The sequence below is a fragment of the Schistocerca nitens genome, chromosome 9, assembly GCF_023898315.1.
Source record: "Schistocerca nitens isolate TAMUIC-IGC-003100 chromosome 9, iqSchNite1.1, whole genome shotgun sequence".
Taxonomy (NCBI): Eukaryota; Metazoa; Arthropoda; class Insecta; order Orthoptera; family Acrididae; genus Schistocerca; species Schistocerca nitens.
This window is the reverse complement of record NC_064622.1, coordinates 437304094-437330916: the sequence shown is the minus strand read 5'-3', so window position 1 is coordinate 437330916 and position 26823 is coordinate 437304094. Positions and strand designations below refer to the sequence as shown.

At 43.7% G+C, this 26823-nt stretch overlaps 1 protein-coding gene across 1 annotated transcript; it reads left to right on the top strand.

Annotated features, from left to right (window-relative positions):
* The first annotated feature begins 917 nt into the window (after positions 1-917).
* LOC126203634 (fatty acid-binding protein, muscle-like) lies at positions 918-25793 on the top strand. The gene is made up of 3 exons (XM_049938007.1): positions 918-1069; positions 8807-9090; positions 25641-25793. Exons 1-3 carry the CDS (start codon positions 994-996, stop codon positions 25689-25691), a joined length of 411 nt encoding a protein of 136 aa, XP_049793964.1. The 5' UTR covers positions 918-993; the 3' UTR covers positions 25692-25793.
* The last annotated feature ends 1030 nt before the right edge of the window (positions 25794-26823 follow it).

Below are 26823 nucleotides of genomic sequence, written 5' to 3'. Positions count from 1 at the left end.
AGCAGTTCGTGACAAATTTCAAAACTCCGCCATATCTCTCCCCACATCCACCACTGCTGGCGGCTCACCTCCAACTGCGCAACGCTACGCGCTGTTCACATCCAGCTGCCGCTGCCCAACACTACAATGGCAGACAACAATGCAAACTAGACACAGACTGCACACAGCACAGCCAGTGATTTTTATTCAGAGGTGGCGTTACCAATAAAAAAACCTAAACAGCCTACTTACAAGGTGTGCAATGTGGAGTTAAGAAGTCGTAATTGGCTCAAATGGCTCTGAGCACTATGGGACTTAACATCTGAGGTCATCAGTCCCCTAGAACTCAGAACTACTTAAACCTAACTAACCTAAGGACATCGCACACATCCATTCCCGAGGCAGGATTCGAACCTGCGACCGTATCAGTCACGCTGTTCCGGACTGAAGTTCCTAGAACCGCTCGGTTACAGCGGCCGGCGCGAAGCCATCATTGTAGAAGGGTGTATGGACCTAACAATCGAAGGAGATTACGAAAAGGAAATACGTTACGAGCGCATTGGATACGACGCATGCTCATCGAAAATTCAAATGCCCTGCTTTACGGCGCTTTGCAAACGAAGGCTGACTATTTTCACTCGAGAAAATGCCATCATCATTCGAATTTTTGTATCTCACTCTTGCGAAAAGTACGGAAATGTATTGCCTCCACTTGAACTTTAAGAAACCATTCGTTTTTGTTATACAACTTCGTTTAATGCTGAAGAAGCAAATGATTTTATTATCTAAAAACGGAAATATAGCGAATAATGAGCTGTCAGTTCACTGTAAATTGACCTCGTTGCCAGATATGAGGCAGAGATTGTGATATCTGCTTACAGATAATCACACTGTACGAGGCGGGTTTTCTTCACACAGGGGAAATATATAAAGACGGCCGTTAATGCTCTAGTTCAGCTACGTTTGAACAAGCTGCTCTCGCCGTCTCATTCCCGAAGACTTTTAGCCGCCACCATGGTGAAGAAATACGCAGGAAAGACCTATCAGATCGACAAAATGGAGAACATGGACAATTACCTCATCGCTTACGGTTAGTACTCACACAAGAAATGCACTAAATAGTTGAATCGACCTGAAGATCATAAAAGAGATTTAAAAAAAAACTGAAAATTTATTTTTTTGTGCTCAGTATTGACTAGCATGATTTCGATAAGATCTTAGTGTCGCTCCATCCACACCCACACACACAGCTCGATAATTGGAGTTTTTGTCCCTCACTTCAATTTTACTATCATTTTATTGCTGAATTATTCGTTACTGCAATCCATAACACGTTTCTCAGGAGCTTTCAGTTACTACTAATATTCCTCGCTCACATCCTTGTCTATTTCGTACTCTTTTAACCTTATCTCGCAGGGACGTATTTTACACAATACTAGTTTATTCTCATCAGAAATTCTGCTTCCGCATCTACCGTGAATCACAAAGATCACATTATGGTGTGTGTACTGCTAGTACTTCTCCCTTTTCCTGATGCAGTCCCGATGATGCGTGGGAAAACGTACTGTTTCTGTCTCCGTATGAGGTCGATTCTCTATAGGTTTGCCTTCACTGTCCTTTCGCGCCTCTTCTAGGAACGAACGTTCTCGAAATTTCACTACTAAACAACACCACATCCCTCTTTAAGCTTTTGACTATGAAGCTGAATGGGCATCGCGATGATGCTTTCGCACCTACTAAATGAACCTGTGACGAAGCCCTTTGCTCTTCTTTCGATCTTCCCTATCTCCTCTGTCACTTCCTCAGGCTGTGGATAGCCAACTGAGGAGCAATAACCACATGTAGATCGAAGTAATGTCTTTTGTAAGTCACCTTCTTCGTTGTTGGACCTCTACTTCTTGAGAATCAGCAGATGAATTTCAAACTGCATCTGCCTTCTACCAACTGTTTTATCTGGTCTTTCCATGGTAAATAGCTCCGTGCACAAAGTGTCTGATATGTGACGCATGTTACAGTTTTCATGATTGTTCGGCAATGAGGTATTCGAACAACAACAGGAGTTTCCATCTAAAATGCGCAACATGTTACATTTGTTTTAGTTGAGCTCCAGTCCCTGCACCAATCGTCGAACCTCTGCCGGTCTTCCTGTATTATCCAACGATTTTATAGCGTTGCCACTTCTTTGTATACCTCGGCATCATCCCGCGAACAGCCCCATTTAGCTTCTGACGACCTTCTTTAGTACTGCCACAACATGTTTCGCCGAATGAAATGGAATTTCGGAGATATGCACCTTAATTATGTGTAACCTAACATATGAGAACAGGAATACCTTCGTTTAGAAATGATTGCATGGTATGTGCAGGAAGTAACGTGCTTAATTCGTCAATAACTGCTTTGAGGCTAGCCTACAGAAGAACTAGACTATGAAGTCGTCAGCTGACTCCTATTTCCCAGGATGTTGTCATAGGAGGCCTACAACAGCGATCCGTTTTAGGAAGAGTTTTAGTTTCTGTAAGAAATTAAAGCAACAGATCAAATGAATAGCATAATAAGAAGGGCATCAGGCTGGTTAATGGCTTCTTTGTCCGTCTTTGGAACGAAATACATCACAGTTTATGCTTATCAGGGATTTACCAGTTTGTTGGTATGTTTGTGGAGGTATGTGGCATTAAATGTCTACGCACAGGTCATGTAATTCCTGTAAATAACGGATCGATGATTTGAGTACGGGGTCATGGCTCCCGATCCTGCTTCGCCGGTTTCGAGATAGTCGTTCGCAGGCGCTATGTAATAATAATCTTCTCTAGGTTGATCTCCCGTCCGTGTCTGCTCCGCTTACATGCTTTTGATACCGACTCACGCGCTCTCAGGGCCACCAGGCGGCATCCAGCGCCGCAGCGGGCATTTGTCGTAATGTTTTGGGTTATTGGAGTACCTGGCGTTCCGCAAGCAAGTGTTATAGGGCCTCTACTGTTTCTAATTTGTGTAAACGACTTGGGAGACAATCAGAGCAGCCCCCTTAGATTGTTTATAGATGATATTCTCTTTTGTTGTTGTTGTGGTCTTCAGTCCTGAGACTGGTTTGATGCAGCACTCCATGCTACTCTATCCTGTGCAAGCATCTTCATCTCCCAGAACCTACTGCAGCCTACATCCTTCTGAATCTGTTTAGTATATTCATCTCTTGGTCTCCCTCTACGATTTTTACCCTCCACGCTTCCCTCCAATACTAAATTGGTGATCCCTTGATGCCTCAGAACATGTCCTACCAACCGATCCCTTCTTCTAGTCAAGTTGTGCCACAAATTTCTCTTCTCCCCAATCCTATTCAATACCTCCTCATTAGTTATATGATCTACCCATCTAATCTTCAGCATTCTCCTGTAGCACCACATTTCTAAAGCTTCTATTCTCTTCTTGTCCAAACTAGTTATCGTCAATGTTTCACTTCCATACATGGCTACGCCCCATACAAATACTTTCAGAAATGTCTTCCTGACACTTAAATCTATACTCGATGTTAACAAATTTCTCTTCTTCAGAAACGCTTTCCTCGCCATTGCCAGTCTACATTTTATATCCTCTCTACTTCGACCATCATCAGTTATTTTGCTTCCCAAATAGCAAAACTCCTTTACTACTTTAAGCGTCTCATTTCCTAATCTAATTCCCTCAGCATCACCCGACTTAATTCGACTACATTCCGTTATCCTCGTTTTGCTTTTGTTGATGTTCATCTTATATCCTCCTTTCAAGACACTATCCATTCTGTTCAACTGCTCTTCCAAGTCCTTTGCTGTCTCTGACAGAATTACAATGTCATCGGCGAACCTCAAATTTTTTATTTCTTCTCCATGGATTTTAATACCTACTCCGAATTTTTCTTTTGTTTCCTTCACTGCTTGCTGAATATACAGATTGAATAACATCGGGGAGAGGCTACAACCCTGTCTCACTCCCTTCCCAACCACTGCTTCCCTTTCATGCCATCTAGTTTCTGTACAAATTGTAAATAGCCTTTCGCTCCCTGTATTTTACCCCTGCCACCTTCAGAATTTGAAAGAGAGTATTCCAGGCAATATTGTCAAAAGCTTTCTCTAAGTCTACAAATGTTAGATACGTGGGTTTGTCTTTCCTTAATCTAGCTTCTAAGATAAGTCGTAGGGTCAGTATTGCCTCACGTGTTCCAATATTTCTACGGAATCCAAACAGATCTTCCCCAAGGTCGACTTCTATCAGTTTTTCCATTCTCTTGTACCCTCTAGTAAAATCATCAGTAATTAAAACCAATTGAAAAAATATGTTGACAGGATATCTGCATGGTGCGAAAAGCGGCTGTTGACTGTAAACAACAGTAAGTGTGGAGTGCTCCACATGAATACGCATCTGAAAAGGTTCAAATGGCTCTGAGCACTATGGGACTCAACTGCTGAGGTCATAAGTCCCCTAGAACTTAGAACTACTTAAACCTAACTAACCTAAGGACAACACACACATCCATGCCCGAGGCAGGATTCGAACCTGCGACCGTAGCGGTCGCGCGGTTCCAGACTGTAGCGCCAGAACCGCTCGGGCACCAGCGGCCGGCAATACGCATCTGAATCAGTGAAATCTCGCTTACACGATAAATCAAACAAATAAAAGGTTGTCGGGTCAACTAAATAGCTAGGTATTAAAATAACGAACAACCTAAAGTGGAACGATCACAAAGGGACTATTGTGGGAAAAGCAAACCAAAGACTGTGCTTTACCGGTACAAAGCTCAGAAGATGCAACAGATCTACGATATAGGCTGCTCGCACTGCACTTGTCTGTTGCTGCGCGGTATTGTGCTGCAATTCTTGCGAGACGATATTGATGTCGGACATCGAACAAGTTCAAATAAGTGCAGCTCGTTTTGTATTATCGCCATTTGATGTGGAAATCACTGAAACTGTTGTTTCTTGTTGCACGAGAACTTTTCGTTAAATTTCAGCCACCAACTTTCTCCTCCAAATGCGAAAATATTTTGCTGACTCCTGTCTACATAGGGAGAAATGACCATTGTAATAAAATAAGAGGAATCAGAGCTCGCACCCAAAGATTTAGATGTCGGTTTTTCGCACTTGGTATTAGAGAGTGCAACGGTGGAGAAATAGTGTGATAGTGGTTCTATGAAGCCTCTGTCCGGCACCTATGTGTGAACTGCGGAGTAGTCGTGTATACGTAGATGCGTACCTCGCAGAATGGTGCGCGGGAAGGTTGATTGTCGGTAAGCTTCCACAAGAGCTCCAATCTCTGTAATCTTACCTTCTTGGCCTTTTAGCGAGATATAAGATTAAGTAGGAGGAAGTAATAGATCGGTTGACACTTCTAGAAACGTACGCTCTGAAAATATTTACAATAAAGAGAACTGTGTTACACAACACCTCTTTTGAGGCGTCCGCCTTTGGAACTGGCTAAGCATTTCCGTGTCACGGTTACTAAAGGAACCAGTGACGAAACGCGCTTCTCTCCTCTGGCTCTTCTGTGTTTCACCTGACCATCGTGTGTGGTGAGCGTTAAGACTGACGAGCAATATTCAAGTATCGGCGCAACGATGGTTCGTTAAGCTTCCAGTGGACTCTGAAAATGAATGTCTGGCCTCTGTCTTTCCTACGATTAGTGTCATGCGACCACTCCACTTTAAATTGCCCCGTGTTCATAGTCTCAGATATTTAGCGGATTTTACTGCTTCCAATAATTATTCTACAGCAGTATAATCATACAATAGCTTGTGTTTCCCCTGTTTGACTGGAATAAGTCGCATCCGTTTATGCTAAGGGTCAACTGCCAATCCCTGCACCATGTGTCGATCCTGGATCTTGCTACAGTTTAGTAACGTTCCGACTTCTGCATACAGAATTTAACAGGACATAGAAGATGATCCACTGAACCATTTGAGGTAGAGAACTTGGGAATGGAGAAGCCAGCTCAAGGAGATAATAGGAATAAAATCACATTACTGTGTACTTTTTTGTTTATACAATCACTGACACAATGAACTGAAACTGACGGCCGTCAACCTCAGTGCAAGCATGACATTGTCGAACAAGATTATGACGCATCCTGACAAATATCCCTGATGTGTTTCGAGTCACATCACAGGCAGCTACAATTCTGACATTCGTCGATCGAGAGAAATAAACACTCGCCGTGACGTACGGTGCCTATTAGGAAATCGTCTCCTGTACAGTTCTTCAGCAGGGAGAGTATAGCAACGTACTTCCCCATGCTCAAGGTGCATGTCGGTGAGTTCTGCGAAACTGTACCTATACCGCTCTATCGTATTGTATTGTACGTCTCTGAATAGCTTTGAGCAGTGAATGGGTCTTTCGTTGATACATAGCACGTTCTGTCATGGCACAATCTAAATTCGATCCAACAGGGCTACCTTGTGGGCAAGTAAAGTAAACAAAACCTGCATCATGTCTTGTTAGTAATCAGGCACGTCCTGCTTGTTTCCTTGCAGGAGACAAAGAGTGTACATGTAAATAAACAGCACCGTACGCGTAAACTTGTACACACTTTAGTTGTAAATAGACAAAGCGATAGACAAGTTTACTTCCATATCTCCTTAAGCTGCCGGCTGGTGTGGCCGAGCGGTTCTAGGCGCTTCAGTCTGGAACCGCGTGACCGCTACGGTCGCAGGTTCGAATCCTGCCTCGGGCATGGATGTGTCTGACGTCTTTAGGTTAGTTAGGTTTAAGTAGTTCTAAGTTCTAGGGGACTGATTACCTGAGATGTTAAGTCCTATAGTGCTCAGAGCCATTTCTCCTTAAGCTAGCTTCTCCTGTGCGGCTACTCCCGGCAGAGGTTCGAGTCCTCCCTCGGGCATGGATGTGTATGTTTGTCCTTAGGATAATTTAGGTTAAATAGTGTGTAAGCTTAGGGACTGATGACCTTAGCAGTTAAGTCCCATAAATAGAAGAGCATCACCCACTAACAGTCTCGTGGTGCTTCCGACGTCATCTAACAGATCAGTTATATATATATATATATATATATATATATATATATATGTATTGAACAATAATGGTCCTATATAACATTCGCTTGGTGTGTGCCCGAAGTCACTTTTACATCTCAAAATTTCCCTATGTTAAGAATGAGGTGTAGTGTTCTATTTGCAAAAAACTCTTTAGCCCAATCAAAAAGTTAGTGTGATATTCCATACCAACGTATTTTGTTCATTATGTGACAGCCCAGAACTGTACCGAATGACTTCCAGAAATCAAGGAAACGACATCACCCTGGGCGCTGGTGTTTAACACCTTCTACGTCTCGTGGGTGAAAAGAGTGAACTATTTTCCATACGCACGTTGCTTGCGGAATCCTTGTTGATTTACATGTACTAAAACAATTTTATCAAGGGTGTGGGTGTAAGCAGGTCTTAAGGGGTGAAAACATCAGCACAATACTACCCGACCACTGTAATATTTCTCTTGCCCTTCCGCGGCCTTTATCGGGAAAATGCGGTAACTTTAGAGTAAACAAGTACAGGTGTGACTAAGAAAAACAAATCGCACTATGAATGCATTTAGCATAGTTGTGCATATATTATCAAGCAATTCAGCGTGACCTCACGATAAGCCGACCGACGTGCTCTCACTCCCAGCTGTAATAGTATTACGGTCAACTAATACGATGAAGCCAAGCAAAGCCATGGACTAAAACGCAGTATGGATTCTAAAATATTCCCTTCTTCCTACAATCACATACGTAACGGCAGAAATGTTCGAGTTTTTCTGAAGTTAACTTATTAAACACTTAATATTACGACAAGAGGAATATACTGAATTACTAGTGAAAAGTTACTTACGGAACTGGTTCCACGTCTAGGGTTTGCAAGAAATCAAAATCGTATTCCGAAGCTATCGATGAAACACTGATTTTTAGGTCACGAAATTCTTTATTGCACAAATTTTTAAAGACATCTTCATAGAAATTTGTACCTGTCTCTGTTTCAGGCTTGCATATTGCATACTGCTTTGATAAATAACTATAACTAACTGCATACTGAGTCTAACTAACAAGAGCTGACTCACTTGGCCTTGCACCAGCCCTTTCATAAAAACATAATAGTACTACCTTTTCAAATCTGTAATAAAAGAATAATTTTTGACAATAATTAAAGTGTACCACTAAATTTTACAATAATGAAGCAATTATTTCGTACTGGTTGTTTTTGACAGGAATTTTTTATGCAAAATACCGTAAACTTTGAACGTTAAGCAATTACTGTTTTAATACACAAATTTCTTCTGAATCACTTAAATATTTTGATTACTTTATGCACGTTTAAACTCTGATGTTACACTACCTGACACAATCAACTACCTTGTAAATCATGTTAAAGTTACTTAACTACAGGTTTGTTTGCAATTTCAATAATTGGTCTCAGTTGCACACAGTGATTTTCTAGAACTTTCTGTTCCATAATTTTCCAGTATTTTATTCAAAAACTGCGTTACATAACTGAGCTATTACATTTCAGGATTTGAAATTATTTTTGTAACTGGATGGGAATGCGTATGCCTGACGTTTCAAGTTGTCCAGGTTTACAGTCTCGATAGTGAAATGGTGTATCTAACTTTGATAATCAGACGATCTGCAGTTATTCCAGATAGTTTTAAATAATGAATAATGAATGTGAAAGGATTAAGCTGAATCGTAATTGTGTGGTAACATAATACTAGATACAGTTTATTGGGTAATACACTGTGTATCGCATACTCCTATACGAAACCTAAGGTTTCTCCATGTTCGACACTTGCTAGTGACAACTTTCTTTTTTTATGTGCAGGCGTGAGTGACGCCGGCCACCGGGAGGCAGCCCTCAAGCAGACGACCAAGACGACGCTGACCGTGGACGGCGACAAGTACAAGATCATCCTCGACATCGGCTCGAGGAAGATGGAGATCCCATTCAAGCTGAACACAGAGTTCGAAGAGACGACGCTGGACGGCCGCAAAGCGCAGACGACGTTCACCTTGAAGGGCGACGACGTTCTGGTGCAGGTGCAGAAGCTCGGAGACGGCCGCACCGTCACCACCGAGAGGAAGTTCAGCGACACCCAGATGATCGCGGTAAGGCCACTCACACACTTACAAGTGTGTCTTCCATAACCGTATATTCGAAGTAGAGATGAAGAACATCAATATTCAGCTGTTTTCAAGATGTTCTCGTGAAAATCAGTTTATTTCCCAAGATCGCTATGTTACCAAAATTAAATTATTACTAGTTTCGGTAACACGTTTTGCCATCTTCAGCTCTATGAAAAGAAAATATGCCCCATAAGACTGGGTGGCGGCAGTTACATCACACAAAGCTTAAAAAAAAAGGGCGCCCATACGATAGTTTCTAGTGTGTGGGAGAAGGGGGGGGGGGGGAGGCTCAAAATGAGGATATGAAGTATTTTTAATATTTTGGAAGACGAATGGCGACTTGTAAGTAGGCACAAAAAGTTTCAGTTCCAACTCTGTTAAAAACCTTCGTAATATCGACTTTTGAGTCATTTTACTGAAAGAAAAACACGTAACTACTCTATATTTTTTTCCTTTCTCTGACACCTAGTGGGAGGGGGTGTTGACAGGAGTTATGTCCGCCCTTGCTCTCTGGTACGGGCTCCCTTGGCTTGAACCACTCTGTCACATTAGAAACATGCAATATGCTGCAAAATACACTCCTGGAAATGGAAAAAAGAACATATTGACACCGGTGTGTCAGACCCACCATACTTGCTCCGGACACTGCGAGAGGGCTGTACAAACAATGATCACACGCACGGCACAGCGGACACACCGGGAACCGCGGTGTTGGCCGTCGAATGGCGCTAGCTGCGCAGCATTTGTGCACCGCCGCCGTCAGTGTCAGCCAGTTTGCCGTGGCATACGGAGCTCCATCGCAGTCTTTAACACTGGTAGCATGCCGCGACAGCGTGGACGTGAACCGTATGTGCAGTTGACGGACTTTGAGCGAGGGCGTATAGTGGGCATGCGGGAGGCCGGGTGGACGTACCGCCGAATTGCTCAACACGTGGGGCGTGAGGTCTCCACAGTACATCGATGTTGTCGCCAGTGGTCGGCGGAAGGTGCACGTGCCCGTCGACCTGGGACCGGACCGCAGCGACGCACGGATGCACGCCAAGACCGTAGGATCCTACGCAGTGCCGTAGGGGACCGCACCGCCACTTCCTAGCAAATTAGGGACACTGTTGCTCCTGGGGTATCGGCGAGGACCATTCGCAACCGTCTCCATGAAGCTGGGCTACGGTCCCGCACACCGTTAGGCCGTCTTCCGCTCACGCCCCAACATCGTGCAGCCCGCCTCCAGTGGTGTCGCGACAGGCGTGAATGGAGGGACGAATGGAGACGTGTCGTCTTCAGCGATGAGAGTCGCTTCTGCCTTGGTGCCAATGATGGTCGTATGCGTGTTTGGCGCCGTGCAGGTGAGCGCCACAATCAGGACTGCATACGACCGAGGCACACAGGGCCAACACCGGGCATCATGGTGTGGGGAGCGATCTCCTACACTGGCCGTACACCACTGGTGATCGTCGAGGGGACACTGAATAGTGCACGGTACATCCAAACCGTCATCGAACCCATCGTTCTACCATTCCTAGACCGGCAAGGGAACTTGCTGTTCCAACAGGACAATGCACGTCCGCATGTATCCCGTGCCACCCAACGTGCTCTAGAAGGTGTAAGTCAACTACCCTGGCCAGCAAGATCTCCGGATCTGTCCCCCGTTGAGCATGTTTGGGACTGGATGAAGCGTCGTCTCACGCGGTCTGCACGTCCAGCACGAACGCTGGTCCAACTGAGGCGCCAGGTGGAAATGGCATGGCAAGCCGTTCCACAGGACTACATCCAGCATCTCTACGATCGTCTCCATGGGAGAATAGCAGCCTGCATTGCTGCGAAAGGTGGATATACACTGTACTAGTGCCGACATTGTGCATGCTCTGTTGCCTGTGTCTATGTGCCTGTGGTTCTGTCAGTGTGATCATGTGATGTATCTGACACCAGGAATGTGTCAATAAAGTTTCCCCTTCCTGGGACAATGAATTCACGGTGTTCTTATTTCAATTTCCAGGAGTGTAATTTCCCTCATAAAATTCGTCCAATGTGGACGTATACAGTCCGGAGTCAAAACATAATATTGAAAACATCTAATAAACAAACATTAAATAAAAATATACCGTAAGGAATTCGATGCAATACAATGATATAACAGGGGTACTACCATGATGTATGTACAACTTTGAGTACGAGTGGCATGAACGAGATACAAGCCACATCTTGCCTCTTCGTGGTGGAATGCCATACGGGCTGCCATAGAGTAACTGACCACTGGATTTGGAGTACAACGGAAGCTAGCGCCGAGAGGTACCACCAGATGGCAGTCTGCACTGGGTGAGCTCATTAGTTAATGTATCAAGGCCAGACATTTGTTTAATATGGAAATTATCAGAAGGAATGTAACCATCAAAGTAATATACACCAAGCAATCATAACGGCAAAGTTTACACAAATTCTATATAAAGGAGGCAAACCACGCCGTTAAGTGTCACGGGTAGGTGCCTAAGCCATCAGATAGAACGTGGAAACTTTTGTGACGTGACGATGACACAATATATTACATGCATTAACAGATGTATGCCATACTATATGGAAAGCTACACAGTCAACATTTACAGAATTATGAAATAAGATTTGGCCTCATTGGTCGGTTTCTCTGCAAGAGAAGGATGACAACAATTACGTAACACGAAACTATAAAACAAGCGTTTACATACTGTGGGATAGCAATATAAAGTACAATTCATGAATGAAACATTTTTGTATTTCATTGGTCTTCTACAATTTTGATCACCTTTAGAAACATCAAAGTGTCACTACTAAACTTGTTGCTGGTGTTAGCACTTCTGTACATATTCTACCTTCAATGCGACACATTTGTCCAACGATGGGTCACTAGACAGAAACCTTCCTTGCAGGCTGTTAAAGAAACATTCGACCTCTACAGTCAGTTCAGCGTCATACAGGAAATGCCTGCCCCCACAATGGTTCGTTCATCAAAGGAAAGAGGAAGAAGCCTCTAAGTACTGTGTGAGGAGAATATCAGGGTCGAGGCAAAATTTGATTGCCCAGAGAGGCAGCATGTGTGTTTGTGTCCTGTGCAAAGTGACTGGAGCACTCTCGTGGAGCAAATACACACCTTTCCACTACGTTCTCCATTGACAACCTCCCATAACGTTGTCAGGAGGTTGCGATACTATGCTCCTGCAACGGTTTGGCCCTTACGTGCAAAATATACTAGCAGCACATCACGGTAGCCCAAAAAACCGCCGGCCGCGGTGGTCTCGCGGTTCTAGGCGCGCAGTCCGGAACCGCGCGACTGCTACGGTCGCAGGTTCGAATCCTGCCTCGGGCATGGATGTGTGTGATGTCCTTAGGTTAGTTAGGTTTAAGTAGTTCTAAGTTCTAGGGGACTGATGACCAAAGATGTTAAGTCCCATAGTGCTCAGAGCCATTTGAACCATTTGAACCCAAAAAACGCACAGCGCCACCTTGCCAGATGATGGTTAGGTCGTTACCTTTTTCGCCAGTAGTAAGTCTAACGTTACCATTGCTTGCTTGGTTCCTTTGTGCCGGAGCGTAGTGGTACACCCACCACTCGTCCGTGGTGGTTAGGCGGCTAAAGAAGACGTTTGAATCGGCCTGGCACGGCTGCAGCATTCCCGCTGCTACCTCGGTTTGGCGGTCGTTTTGAATGGATGTGAGCAGTCGCAAAAGCCAGTGGGCGGATACATGATGTATTCAAAATGTCGTAAAAGGTGTTAACAAATAATCCCAGAGTGAGTTTTACGTTTTTTACACTATCGCCTAAATTGTGCCAGGCCGGTCTTCGAGTGCCATAATCCCTCCACTTCCCTTGCGATTTCCGGTTGTTCACGGGAAGGCGACCGACCACTTCATTCTTCGCCGTTCAAACTTGCTTGACCACACCTGAAGTGACTGCGCCGCCTAACAACTGTATCAAATATTTACTATCAAAAACAGTCTTGATCACAAATTATTTATTCCGGTGACTGGTTTCGACTACAACTGTGGTCAAACAAAATTTAAGCAGAGTGCTACATACAGCAAAAAAATTATAAAATATATAAAGCTAGAAAGTTATGAAACGATGAATTTCCAATGGGCAAGAACCTCCTTCTCGTGGTAAATCACTGCTGGCGAAACCAGTCCATGTCTTACTATGCATACTGGAAGCTCCGCGCATTTCTGACAGAATGATGACATCACTAAACAGTGGGTTATGGGTCGAATAACAACGTAAAATTTCTTAGCTGTAAGAACATCGACAAAAAAGAAAAATAAACACACATAAAACTTAGCTTGTTCAACAGCTATTGTCAGTTGAGAAGCGTTAAAAATATTTAAACAAGTAGGATAAAAGAACTTCGTTTTGACAGTACATGGGTTGCCCTCTCTAGGCCTGTTAGTGAACCATTTGGAACCACTGGTTGCCATGGTGAGGTTATACGCCGTCCCAAAGATGTGGCAGCAGGCTTCTTTCCATTGAAATTGTTGTAGAATCGATAGGTAAACTCATCATGATCAGTTATCTGCTATATTAGCAGGTCCTTTGCCTCTCCATTTTCTGCGTTCCATCGCTTCCTTCTTAAGGCTGTTGTATGTTGTACCGTCCATCATGTCATCCAGTATATGGAATCTCTTCCTTCCTCGCTTCCTTTTCCCATTGTGAGGATGGACGCCGTTCCAAAGATGTGGCAGCAGACTTCTTTCCTACGAAGTTGTTGTGAAAATCGAATAGCGGCATGTTTTTATTGAAACGAGAGACGCTCTATCAGGGCGCTTTCCAATGAGGAGGCTGCAAAAATCGTTAACTGACGTGCTGTAGTTCATGATGCACAGATTCGATTTCACGGTGTAATAAGAGACTTCTATTTATATAGATTACTCGTTAAATAATAACTAATTCTTGCAGATCAATACTAAGAAAGAAAGTAATCTAGAGGGCATAGTGCTTGTTCATATTTATGAAATATTGTCTATGAAGTTCCTACGTAGATTGCAATTTTTACTTGTGACAATTGTTAAGGCATTGCTATATCTTATGTTGCATGCAGAAGTCATGGGAAACCTAACGTCGTGTCAGACCCCCTTTTGCCCTGATTACTGCAGCAACTCGATGTAGCATGAAAACAACAAGTCTTTGGACATCCTGTGCAAAATATTGAACCGTACTGCCTCCATAGCCGTCTATAATTGCGAAAGTGTTGACTGTGCAGGATTTTGTGCACGACTTGACCACTCTATTGTGTCCCATAAATGTTTGGTGGGATTCATGTCGAGCGATCTGGACGGCCAACCATCTGCTAGAATCGTCCAGAACGTTCTTCAAACCAGTGAATTATTGATTCAGATAGACCGGAGGACCCAGTCCATTCCATGTAAACACATCCCTCACCATTATGGAGCCACCATCAGATAGCACTGTGCCTTGTCGACCACTTGGGTCGATGGTCTCGTGGGATCTGCGCCATACTCTACCAACAGCTCTTACCCAACTGAAATTTGGACTCATCTGACCAGGCCATGGTTTACGATTCGTTTAGCGTCCAACCGATGTGGTTACGAACCCAGGAGAGGCGCTGCAGGCGATGTCGTGCCGTTAGCAAAGGCACTCGCGTCCGTCGTCTGCTGCCATAGCCCATTAACGCCAAATCTCGCCGCTCTCTCCTAGCGGATACAGTCCCACGTTGATTTCTGTGGTTAGGTGACGCAGTTCAAAGATGGCTCTGAGCACTATGGGACAACTTCTGAGGTCATCAGTCCCCTAGAACTACTTTAAACTAACTAACCTAAGGACATCACACACATCCACGCCCGAGGCAGGATTAGAACGTGCGACCGTAGCGGCCGCGCAGTTCCAGACTGTAGTGCCTACAAACGCAGGGCCACCCCGGCCGGCTAGGTGACGCAGTGTTGCTTGTCTGTTAGCACTGACAACTCCACACAAACGCCACTGCTACCGGACGTTAAGAGGAGGTCATCTGCCTCTGAGTTGTCACTGGTCAGAGGTAATATCTGACATTTGGTATTCTCGGCGCAATCTTGACACTATGGATTTCGGACTATTGAACTCCCTATTTGCGAAAACGGAATATTCCATGCGTCTAGCTCCAACTACCATTTAGTGTTCAATTCCCATCGTGCGGCTACAATCACGTCTGAATCACCTGAGTGGAAATGACAGCTCCGCCAACTTACTGCCCTTTTATATGTTGCATACGCGATACTACCGCCATCTGTATACATGCATACCGCTACCCCATGACCCTTGTCATCGTACGATGGTACATTGTTGCCGTACATTTCCACCAGCTGAACTGTTGCTCAATTGTTCCCCTCTTAATGCAGGAAACTTATTACGGCACGATATTCCAGTTAGCTGCGATGTTCCGTTTCGCTCCCCTTTCGGCGTGCTGCGGAACTGTGGCGCAGAGTTTAAGATGTGTACCAGGACTGCATACGTGTACCTGCAAATACGAAAAAAATTATTTACTTGCATTGTTTTTCCAAGGTCATAATTAAACATTTAGAACAACCCCTCATATTCTTTAATTAATTTTAAGCAAACGTGTTTCTCCCAACTTGTTACGGAATCTTTGGTCCGTCCCCACTTTTTGCTAATGGGGTTTAAGAAAAGCACGGGAAATCCGATGCGGGCTGCCCAGACGTGAATATAACTTTTCGTGCAGCTCTGACTATAATCGCTTCGTTTGCTTCTAGATCATAGAAGAAAACTATTTTCTTTTAATTCGCAACAGGAGCATCAATTATTTTCAGTGCGAGAAATACAATTGGCATGTTTTGGTGTTAGACACATCGTCTAATATTACTTACCTGAATTACATGCGTATGCACTGTGCGGAAGCATCGCAGCGGATGTCTTCTGAGAGTAAAACAGGCAATCCAAAAGCAATGGATAAAGACAATGAGAGAGTTGATTCAGCGGTTACGAAACAGGAGCGGCGGTCAGGTGAACATCCTGCATTGCTAAACCCCATAGCTCAGTTCTGGATGATGTCCAGATTGTTTCTTGGAGAGTTTACGACCGATTGCCAAACCAGCGTTATCCAAAACAAACTCGTACACAGTCTGAAATTACCTCGCCGTAGACGGAATATTAATTCTAGGTTTCTTTCTAAGGTCATCCACTGATATTTTCTCTTAAAAGGAAGTAACTGTTTCCTACTAACAATACAGTGGAAACTACCATAGCATGCAATTGAACCACATCGGAATTTTGAAAAAAACAAAAAGATGTACTTCACCTTAATGACTACGAAACAGAAGTGAGTGAATAAGGCGGCAATCTCGTTTTGGAGTGGAACGCTATTTAAACTCTCGGCTGGTCCTACTAATTTTACCCAAGTTCCCAGAAAACGATTCTGGATATTAGCGAACATAGACCACATGCGATTTCCTATTAGATCCTTATTGAAACCGTCTTTAATTAACCAACGTGTAAAAGATTTTAAATCTAGAAGTGCTTCAAAGCAGACCAGGGCAAACTCACCAATCAATGCTTGAACTTAGAAATAACATTTGTCTCATGCTAACAACAGCACGTCGTGAAACGACTGTACAATACAAATAAATTTCATCGAAGTGGCAGAAGGACAGCCAATATAACCGCAACTATAATCATAACCACTGAAAAGCGACATATATTTGTATAGGTTTATGTCCCGTTCGTTGTACAATATTATAACATCCGAAAAAATCTGTGGCCGCAACCATTTAAAAAAAGTCCATAGATGGTTCTTTTGAGATTATCCTTCCACAAAACGTCTATACGGAGCAAAAAGCGGATCATGCTATAGTCTTAATTTCAAAATTAGGTTCTCTGAGAAGTTTACGGGGTAAAGAAATTTTACCCAATTGTTCATAGGTGATTCACTTGTTTACACGATGTATAACGATCGTCTCCGTAGATATCGTTTAGCGTATCAAGTAATACAATGCGGGAAAAGTGTTGGGTTTGCTTGCCAGGCATGCTATCAGTACGAAAGTTCTTGCTTTTTGCAGCCTATATTTTATATCCTCTTTAGTTATGAGAGTGTCAGCTATTTTTCTGGCCAAATAGCAAATCTCACCTACTACATTTAGTATCTCGTTCTCTAATCTAATTCCTTTAGCATAATTTAGTTTCACTCGACTACATTCCATTAGTATTGTTCTACGTTTACTGATTCATATATATATATGATAATGTCTTTTTCAAACTCTGCCAATGAAGTTCAACCTTTTATGCTGTCTTTTATGGACGCCACTGAGCGTATTAGCTTATTCCCTGAGTCTAATTACGTTAAAATTAATGACGACCGGTTTGGCTGTGTATGTGTCCAGTGTCCCATTGTTCATCTTGTAATTACCGTAATTTGTAGCGGAAACTGGCCTCCATCCCAACAATTATCTGCATTATCTTCAGAGCTGCAAAGCTAGTGAATCTGAACTTTCGGTCATTACCGAGTAGCGTACCTCCTTGATCTGCGGAGTAAGAAGTGAAATAATTACGCTTCATTAAGCTCCTCCTAGGCATTGAAGTAAGGGGGAAGAAGGTTACCATTTTAGTTGATCCAGCGCTGCAGGTCGAGAGGAAATTATTATTAATAAATGGAATTTGTATTGTTAAGTCAAAATGGACAAAGGTGATTCCTGGTTGCAAAGAACACAAAAAGAGGTTAAGAAACGTCCGCTCCATGCTTTGCATCACACGGTAATTCTTAGGAAAATCACTCAACGTAACTTTCTGTTTACATTGAACAATTACTCACTGCCGTTGCGTTATGTAACACTCTGTGCACGAGATAAAATGCTGTTTATTACGACAGCATCCGGCAGTGTTCTGCTCAAGACGTCTGTCAACATTATGTGTTTGTACGAGATAATCCTTCTGTAAATATTAGGGGGAAAATGCTGTTTATCTTGTACCCTCTCAGGGAGTTGTCTACCAGCCAGTACGTCTTCGTCCGATGTGTCCTACTTTTAGAGGCACTTCTTACAAATGTGCTGATGAATCGCGTGATTAATACAGCCTCGGTTGCGTTATTTCACTTGGACGAATTTTGGTAACGTTTGGAGCAGCTGTGTTGGTAACCGTATGCAATTCTGGGGTATAGGCACAATGTAGCGCAGGATACCGGTATGTACAGTATGACGTCACTTCTAAATGGATCCTCATTTCATGTTCAGTGTAATGTTGAAACAAGCTTGCAACGATGCAGCAGACAGGGAAATGTATCACTTCGAGATAGGGAGCTGTGGTCGGTAAACTACTGAGTCGAATGTAATAAAATAAGAGTATCAAATTTACCGTTGTCGTGCTGACGCAGACAAAAATCCAAGTAAACACATGTGTGTAGTAATTTCATTCGCCCACGCAACTTGCATAAGGCGTACCTTTACAACACAAGCTCAGAGCGACACTCAGAAGCTATGCAGGCGTGACACCGTCGCACAACGTTCTGTCATACCAGTTCGAACAACATCTGCCGTTGTTGGAGCAACGTCACAGATAACGACATTTCTCTCAAGAGTTCCTCTTCAGTCGTGGCATCTGTGACTTACTCTGGAATACTGTTCCAGTGTTTGGAGTCCTTATGAAGTAGACACCTCAGCAGACATCGCACTTCAGATACAGGACAGGTCGTGTGGTCGATACCAAATTGTAACAGAAATCCTAGGGAGACAAAAATGGGAATCCTTGAAAGAAATATGAGGTAATTTTCGCGAAACCCAGTTGAGTAAATTTTGAGAGAACCAGTACGAAGATTACTATGCGACCACTATGCTGCCAACAGCGCATGTCTCGCGTAACGATCATGCGAACATGATGAGAGCTATTAGGATGCATACGGAGGCGTACAATCATTTTTCCCTCGCTCAGTAAGCGGCTGGAATAGCAGAGAAAGTCCATAATATTGGTACAATGTACCCTCTGCCAGGCGCTGTAGAGTGGCTTGTGGAGAAGACTTCCCTTATGGCACACCTAGAAGAAGAGAAGTCGCTGTCGCATCGCATAAACGGGATATTCACGTCATCTTCTCCCTACATTTTCAGGGAACGTCATCTTGAGGTTAAAGCTCGCTTTTTTTGCCCACGTTTCCTTTGAAATAAATAAGTTTTGGGAAGAGGATTACTCCTTAAGCAAACACAGTACATGTACACTAACTGACAAAAATCGTGAAGCGCCCAGAAGGGGAGGAGGTAATTATGAAAATTCACGGATTGACTCGTCACATGATATTATTTCGGTGATTAAAAAATGGAGTCAAATTTAGAAAGAATTTGGGAGTATGAGCCCACTTGTCGGTATGGCGTTATACCCTCTCTGAACTGAATGCATGCACTCATTCGGTTGGGAATGGCGTCATGAAGTCGTTGTAGCCTTTCCTGAGGCAAGCTGCTCTACAACTGTTATGACCTTGGATACTGGCATTGGGACTGAGTTGGCAAAAAATGGTTCAAATGGCTCTGAGCACTATGCGACTTAACTTCTAAGGTCATCAGTCGCCTAGAACTTAGAACTAATTAAACCTAACTAACCTAAGGATATCACACACATCCATGCCCGAGGCAGGATTCGAACCTGCGACCGTAGCGGTCGCTCGGTTCCAGACTGTAGCGCCTAGAACCGCACGGCCACTCCGGCCGGCACTGAGTTGGCATTCGAGATGATCTATTGAGGACACAGCTCAACATCATGCACACAGTTTATAGACGCCTGCTTAATATGTGTACGAGAATTGTCCTACCGGAAAATGGCACCGTAATACTACAGCATGGGAGGTAACAACTGAGGATGTAGAATGGCTGTGACGTACCGTTATGCAGTCACGCTTCCCTCAATAAGTGCCAGTCATGACATGGTGTCATAGAGGACGGCTCCCCTCTTCACGACACCAGGAGTAACTCCCCAAAAAACTGAAAGAAAAGGACCTATGTCTAGATCGCAGCCATAATAATCTACGTTGGTCATTCGGGATAGTGGAGAACCGCAATTCATGGCTGAATACGATGCGATGCCATTTATGAGCAGTCCGAGATTCCTCGGTCACGGTACGAATCCAAACGCAGCAGTTTGTGCTGTGATGCCAACGGTAATTCCCTAGTCCGACTGCTGCCAGTCTGCGAACGACGGTGTGGGACGAAACAGTGTTGCAGGGAGTCCTTTACTTGTTCTCGGATGGCAGGCACAGACTTGAAGGTGTTACGAAGTGGTTGAGGCACAATACAGGATCGTCCCTTGTGGTGGTAAAATGTGGTCGACTAGAACCCCGACACCCACTATGTCTTCCCTCACGTTCCCATGCAGTTCAACATCGAGTCATTGTCTCCCACAAATCTGTATGTTTCACAATTCGATCAGGCAGCCAAATGGAGACCGTCACTCAACGTAACGCTGTTTACACCCATTATACACCCTACCAGTCGTGGAAACAACACTAAATATGAGGAACACTTAAGTACACTGGTGGCGGTTCACTTGTCAAGGAAAATTTAAGATCGAATCATTTAAATAACTGCCGATGATCTGTAGGCGTATGAAGCTACACTGAATTCCGACCGTACCCTATGGGTGCTTCTCCTTTGTCCTCAGACAGTCTATATGTAGCAAGAAGAGTATGTTAACTGATTTTTCTACGAACATACACTCACGGAATTTTAATAGTAATCCAAAAAATGCCTCTCATGTAAGATCAGACATCGTTGATGCAATTTAACTTCCGCAAAAAATGGTTCAAATGGCTCTGAGCACCACGGGGCTTAACTTCTGAGGTCATCAGTCCCCTAGAACTTAGAACTACTTAAACCTAACTAACCTAAAGGCATCACACACACACACCCATGCCCGAGGCAGGATTCGAACCTGCGACCGTAGCGGTCGCGCGGTTCCAGACTGTAGCGCCTAGAACCGCTCGGCCACTACGGCCCTCTCTTCCGCGACACATTCGCATTTTCTAAACGAAACCATGTCATAATCAGCTGCCGGCCGGTGTGGCCGAGCGGTGCTAGGCGCGTCAGGCTGGAACCGCGCGACCGCTACGGTCGTAGGCTCGAATCCTGCCTCGGGCATGGATGTGTGTGATGTCCTTAGGTTAGCTAGGTTTAAGTAGTTCTACGAGGGCAGTTCAATAAGTAATGCAACACTTTTTTTTCTGAAACAGGTGTTGTTTTATTCAGCATTGAAATACACCAGGTTATTCCCCAATCTTTTAGCTACACAACACTATTTTTCAACGTAATCTCCATTCAATGCTACGGCCTTACGCCACCTTGAAATGAGGGCCTGTATGCCTGCACGGTACCATTCCACTGGTCGATGTCAGAGCCAACGTCATACTGCATCAATAACTTCTTCATCATCCGCGTAGTGCCTCCCACGGATTGCGTCCTTCATTGGGCCAAACATATGGAAATCCGACGGTGCGAGATCGGGGCTGTAGGGTGCATGACGAAGAACAGTCCACTGAAGTTTTGTGAGCTCCTCTCGGGTGTGAAGACTTGTGTGAGATCTTGCGTTGTCATGAAGAAGGAGAAGTTCGTTCAGATTTTTGTGCCTACGAACACGCTGAAGTCGTTTCTTCAATTTCTGAAGAGTAGCACAATACACTTCAGAGTTGATCGTTTGACCATGGGGAAGGACATCGAACAGAATAACCCCTTCAGCGTCCCAGAAGACTGTAACCATGACTTTACCGGCTGCGGGTATGGCTTTAAACTTTTTCTTGGTAGGGGAGTGGGTGTGGCGCCACTCCATTGATTGCCGTTTTATTTCAGGTTCGAAGTGATGAACCCATGTTTCATCGCCTGTAACAATCTTGGACAAGAAATTGTCACCCTCAGCCACATGACGAGCAAGCAATTCCGCACAGATGGTTCTCCTTTGCTCTTTATGGTGTTCGGTTAGACAACGAGGGACCCAGCGGGAACAAACCTTTGAATATCCCAACTGGTGAACAATTGTGACAGCACTACCAACAGAGATGTCAAGTTGAGCACTGAGTTGTTTGATGGAGATCCGTCGATCATCTCGAACGAGTGTGTTCGCACGCTCCGCCATTGCAGGAGTCACAGCTGTGCACGGCCGGCCCGCACGCGGGAGATCAGACAGTCTTGCTTGACCTTGCGGCGATGATGACACACGCTTTGCCCAACGACTCACCGTGCTTTTGTCCACTGCCAGATCACCATAGACATTCTGCAAGCGCCTATGAATATCTGAGATGCCCTGGTTTTCCGCCAAAAGAAACTCGAACACTGCCCATTGTTTGCAACGCACATCCGTTACAGACGCCATTTTAACAGCTCCGTACAGCGCTGCCACCTGTCGGAAGTCAATGAAACTATACGAGACGAAGCGGGAATGTTTGAAAATATTCCACAAGAAAATTCCGGTTTTTTCAACCAAAATTGGCCGAGAAGGAGGAGGAGGAGGAGATTAGTGTTTAACGTCCCGTCGACAACGAGGTCATTAGAGACGGAGCGCAAGCTCGGGTGAGGGAAGGATGGGGAAGGAAATCGGCCGTGCCCTTTCAAAGGAACCATCCCGGCATTTGCCTGAAGCGATTTAGGGAAATCACGGAAAACCGAAATCAGGATGGCCGGAGACGGGATTGAACCGTCGTCCTCCCGAATGCGAGTCCAGTGTGCCAACCACTGCGCCACCTCGCTCGGTATTGGCCGAGAAAAAAAATGTGTTGCATTACTTATTGAACTGCCCTCGTAAGTTCTAGGGGACTGATGAGCTCAGCTGTTAGTCCCATAGTGCTCGGAGACATTTGAACCATAATCAGCTGCACTTGTCTCATCTTTCTTCTCCATCAGTACTACCTGGAAAGGAATACAAAAACGATAAATTAATAAATTGCAGTGGTCCGTCCCGAAACGAGTTTTCTGAGAATGTAATTACGAGGGCTGTTCGGAAAGTAACTTCCAATCGGTCGCGAAATCGAAACCACCGTCAAAATCCGAAAAGTTTTGCACAGCTGTGTTGGATAGTGTCGCTAATATACCTGTCCATCGCGGCACTTCACTTTTTTCAGTTCTGAGCTCACAGTGAGCACGTAAGGAAGCCTAGAAAATAGTGTCTCCCGCCAAGTATAGGTGTCTTTTGAGAGGTTTTGCCTGAAGTAGCGCAGCGCACATAACGTAACTGCCGTGCGTTCCCTTCTTCGTGACAATTCTCGGCCGCACTCTGCAGGGGCAACGAAGATGCTCATGCAGCGTTTTCGATGGGAAATGTTTGATCAACTACAACACAGCACGTAGTTGGTTCGCATTGAGTTTCATCTCTGCCCACATGAACCGCTGTCTATGAAGACAACGTTTTGGCACAGATAGCGAGCTGTAGACGTGCGTAGAGAATTGGAGGAAAGCACAGGCGGCTGCCTTCAATGACGAGGGTCTTGGGAAGTTTGTACAACGCTACGACAAATATCTAAGTCGGAGCGGCGACTATGTATAGGGGTAGCTGGAAGGTGTAGCTAACGATTGGAAATAAAACTTTTTTTTGTTTTCACAATGGTTTCCATTTCGCGACCTATCGGAACTTACTTTCCGAATAGCCCTCGCATTTTGTTTGACTATTCGACCGTTTGAATATTTCGGGCTTTTCCAGCCACACCAGGTGTTTCAACGCCCCCTATAATCCACGAAAAGAATCTTCCCGATTCCGCCATAGGCCGAGGGAATTTTTTTTTATCAGCCCAGCCCGAAACAACTCTCTTTTATCGTTTTCTTGTGAGGAACGGTTGTATACTTGCCGCTGTTACTGTTTCATCACATCTGCTCATTGATGACACGAAGATAACAACACCGATATGAAGTGAAACCTACTTTTAGAAATACCAGCACTATACTGGGTAGCATGTACCCGCATTTACTGCGACATGCTGCCGTGGGCAACTATTTTAATGCTACTGGTAAGATAAGCAATTGCCTGGTCTTTTCTTAAACAGCTTGAGTTTCGTATTCTTGAGCATCAGTCATTGAACAGTCTGGCGCTGTCATCGTAACGAGTCACGCAAGGCGAGGCAAGAGTCGCCATCTCTCCTGCATAGCAGGTAACTGAACTGAAGTTCCCGATACGAAAGTCAGCAACTTAATCACTAGTACCATATAGTCCATAAAGATGCCTGTGAACGCTTTAGTTGAAGCATTTAAAAATCCCTTGACGTAACTGCCAACAAAATTTGTTACACTTCCGACTCACAGCTTGCTTGTACTAGGTTGTAGAGCGCTTGATACATGTCCTGTCGAGACGCTGCACCTTAAAACAACGTAATTGATACAGGTTCCGGGAAAAAAAACTCCGTCCGAACAGACCATGAAGGCCCAACGGCACCGGCCGGCCGCCGCGTCATCCTCAGCCCACCGGCGTCACTGCATGCGGAAACTCATTATTTAATCCAAGTAAAGCACCCTGGTCGTTTCACGAAACACACAGAAAAATTCCAAAGCAGTCATAATATACACTGATTTAATCTGAATTTCTTCAATTTCAATATTTCTTAAATGCCACTATTTACAAGCTTTCCTGAATTTATTTTTTCATGCATGTCTTCTCAGATTTGGACATGATCTACAGAACACTAGCAGAAAAATTGCGTAACGTAAGGCATGTGTATCTTGTAATCACACTTTAAATTACACAGTACATTGAGCCACATGTGTAAATGAAAGTGTTCAGCGAACGAATCATCAAGGCCTTTCTTGGAGTGTGAAGGCCCTTGAAAATGATGATTTGTTCATAGAATTCGTTGTTTATCAGCCTAAGGCGTAGACGTACCAGCTACGTTTGACAGATTTAATCTCAATTTTGACGTAGCTGTCACGCCGTGCGTATCGTGCACGAAGTATTTTTGACACTATTGACAATGTACGAGGTGCAATGCGCGATACAAATTGTAAATCTTCGAAATCTGTTTCAGTCGCCAGATATCTCAAAGTCACTGATAATAGTCCGTGAAGCGACTGGCTATTGTTGTTGCGTAAGCTGCCAACTTGTGAAATCGGCCGTCAAACACCGTCGATATTTGACAAACACTTCAAATAAGGCAGCACACTTCCAAGTAATTTGACAAACACGTGGAGCTAAACAAATTGTTTGATTGTCTACGGGGGCCTTGTCAAGCGAAACAACAAACTATGCTCGCAAAAAACTGCTTCATTGCCGGTCTGAAGACTATGATATAGGTTCTCTGTATTTTTTACATTTCATAATAGTTGAGTACTAGAATATTACGTTCAAAAAGACCTCGATCAATTCCCTTTCTAATACCAATCACACTGAGCCACATCCATGTCATTTATGATTTTCCTGTAGATAAAATTAAAAAAAAAGAAGAAAAATCATGAGACATACGCATTTCTGGCGCAATTAATTTTGCCCTGTTTTCGAATAAATCTTTAAACTTACCTACGTCCTGAAACGTATTCTAATAACTCACTAATTTACATTACTTTACTTACTTTAATAATTTCTTTGAAGGCATTATTACTAGATGTTAAAATCTTATTTTTTTTTCCAGACGCTGACCATTGGTGACGTCGTTGCCAAGAGATTTTACAAGGCTGTCTAAACGTCACAGTGCGAAGATTTACTTCCAATATTTATGTCCATAATCTCTCAAAATCTGTACTGCTTTTACCATGAGTTAAATAAAAACATTTTATTGCTGTGATATTTCGTAATTGATGAAAGAAACAGTATCTGTAATTCAGGAATCTGATCATCCAAAATTTTTGCTCTCGAGGCTAATACATTAGGGTACTACCAAGGTAATTAATATAACCAGCGAACGAGGATGTCTAGAGAAAAAGAAACTGCTTTACTATGTCTAGTCATCTTGTTGAGTTTAGAAACTCTTACATAGATTTTTTCGAGTTCGTGAAATGAATACATAAACCAAACTTAAAAATTAGGATCACACAAAAGCAAAAAAAGGTGAATAAGTGTGCCTCAGCCGTGATATAATCTCCATTTGAGATCGTCGCTGTCTTTTACTATTTATTTTCGAGTCGCAAACTGACAGCACGAGACGGTGTACTGATACTTGTGTCTATGAACACATAAAATAACCCAACAAGTGGCACAAAATGGTAAAAAAAACCGAAGTTACTATTGAAAATGATCTCCACGGTGTAAACATAAGAGTAATGCGAGGATAGTTTTAATAATGAGTAAGAAAACAGGAACGGCATAGTGAACACATTACCGTAGCCAAGATAGACAGGAAGCCCACACCACCACAGTAGTACAAGTTTATTTGTCAACTAGCTCTGCAGATGATAGAGAGATTGAAAAATGTATGATGAGATAAAATTATGCAAACAGTTAAGGAAGACGAAAATTTAATTGTGATGGGGGATTGGAATTCGACAGCAGGGAAAGGAAGGAAAGGAAAAACAACAAGTGAATATGAAATGGGGGAAAGGAATGAAAGAGGTAGCCGCCTAGTAGAATTTTGCACAGATCATAATTTAATCATCACTAACACTTTGTTTAAGGATCACGAAGGAAGGTTGGAGACACCGGAAAGTTTCAGATTGATTATATAATCGTGAGACAAAAATTTAGAAACGAGATTTCAAATTGTAAGACATTTCCAAGGGGTGATTTACTGGTTTTGAACTGTAGATTAAAACTGAATAAATTTCAAAAAGGTAGGAAATTGAGGAGATGAGTAATGGATAATCTGAAAGAATCAAAGG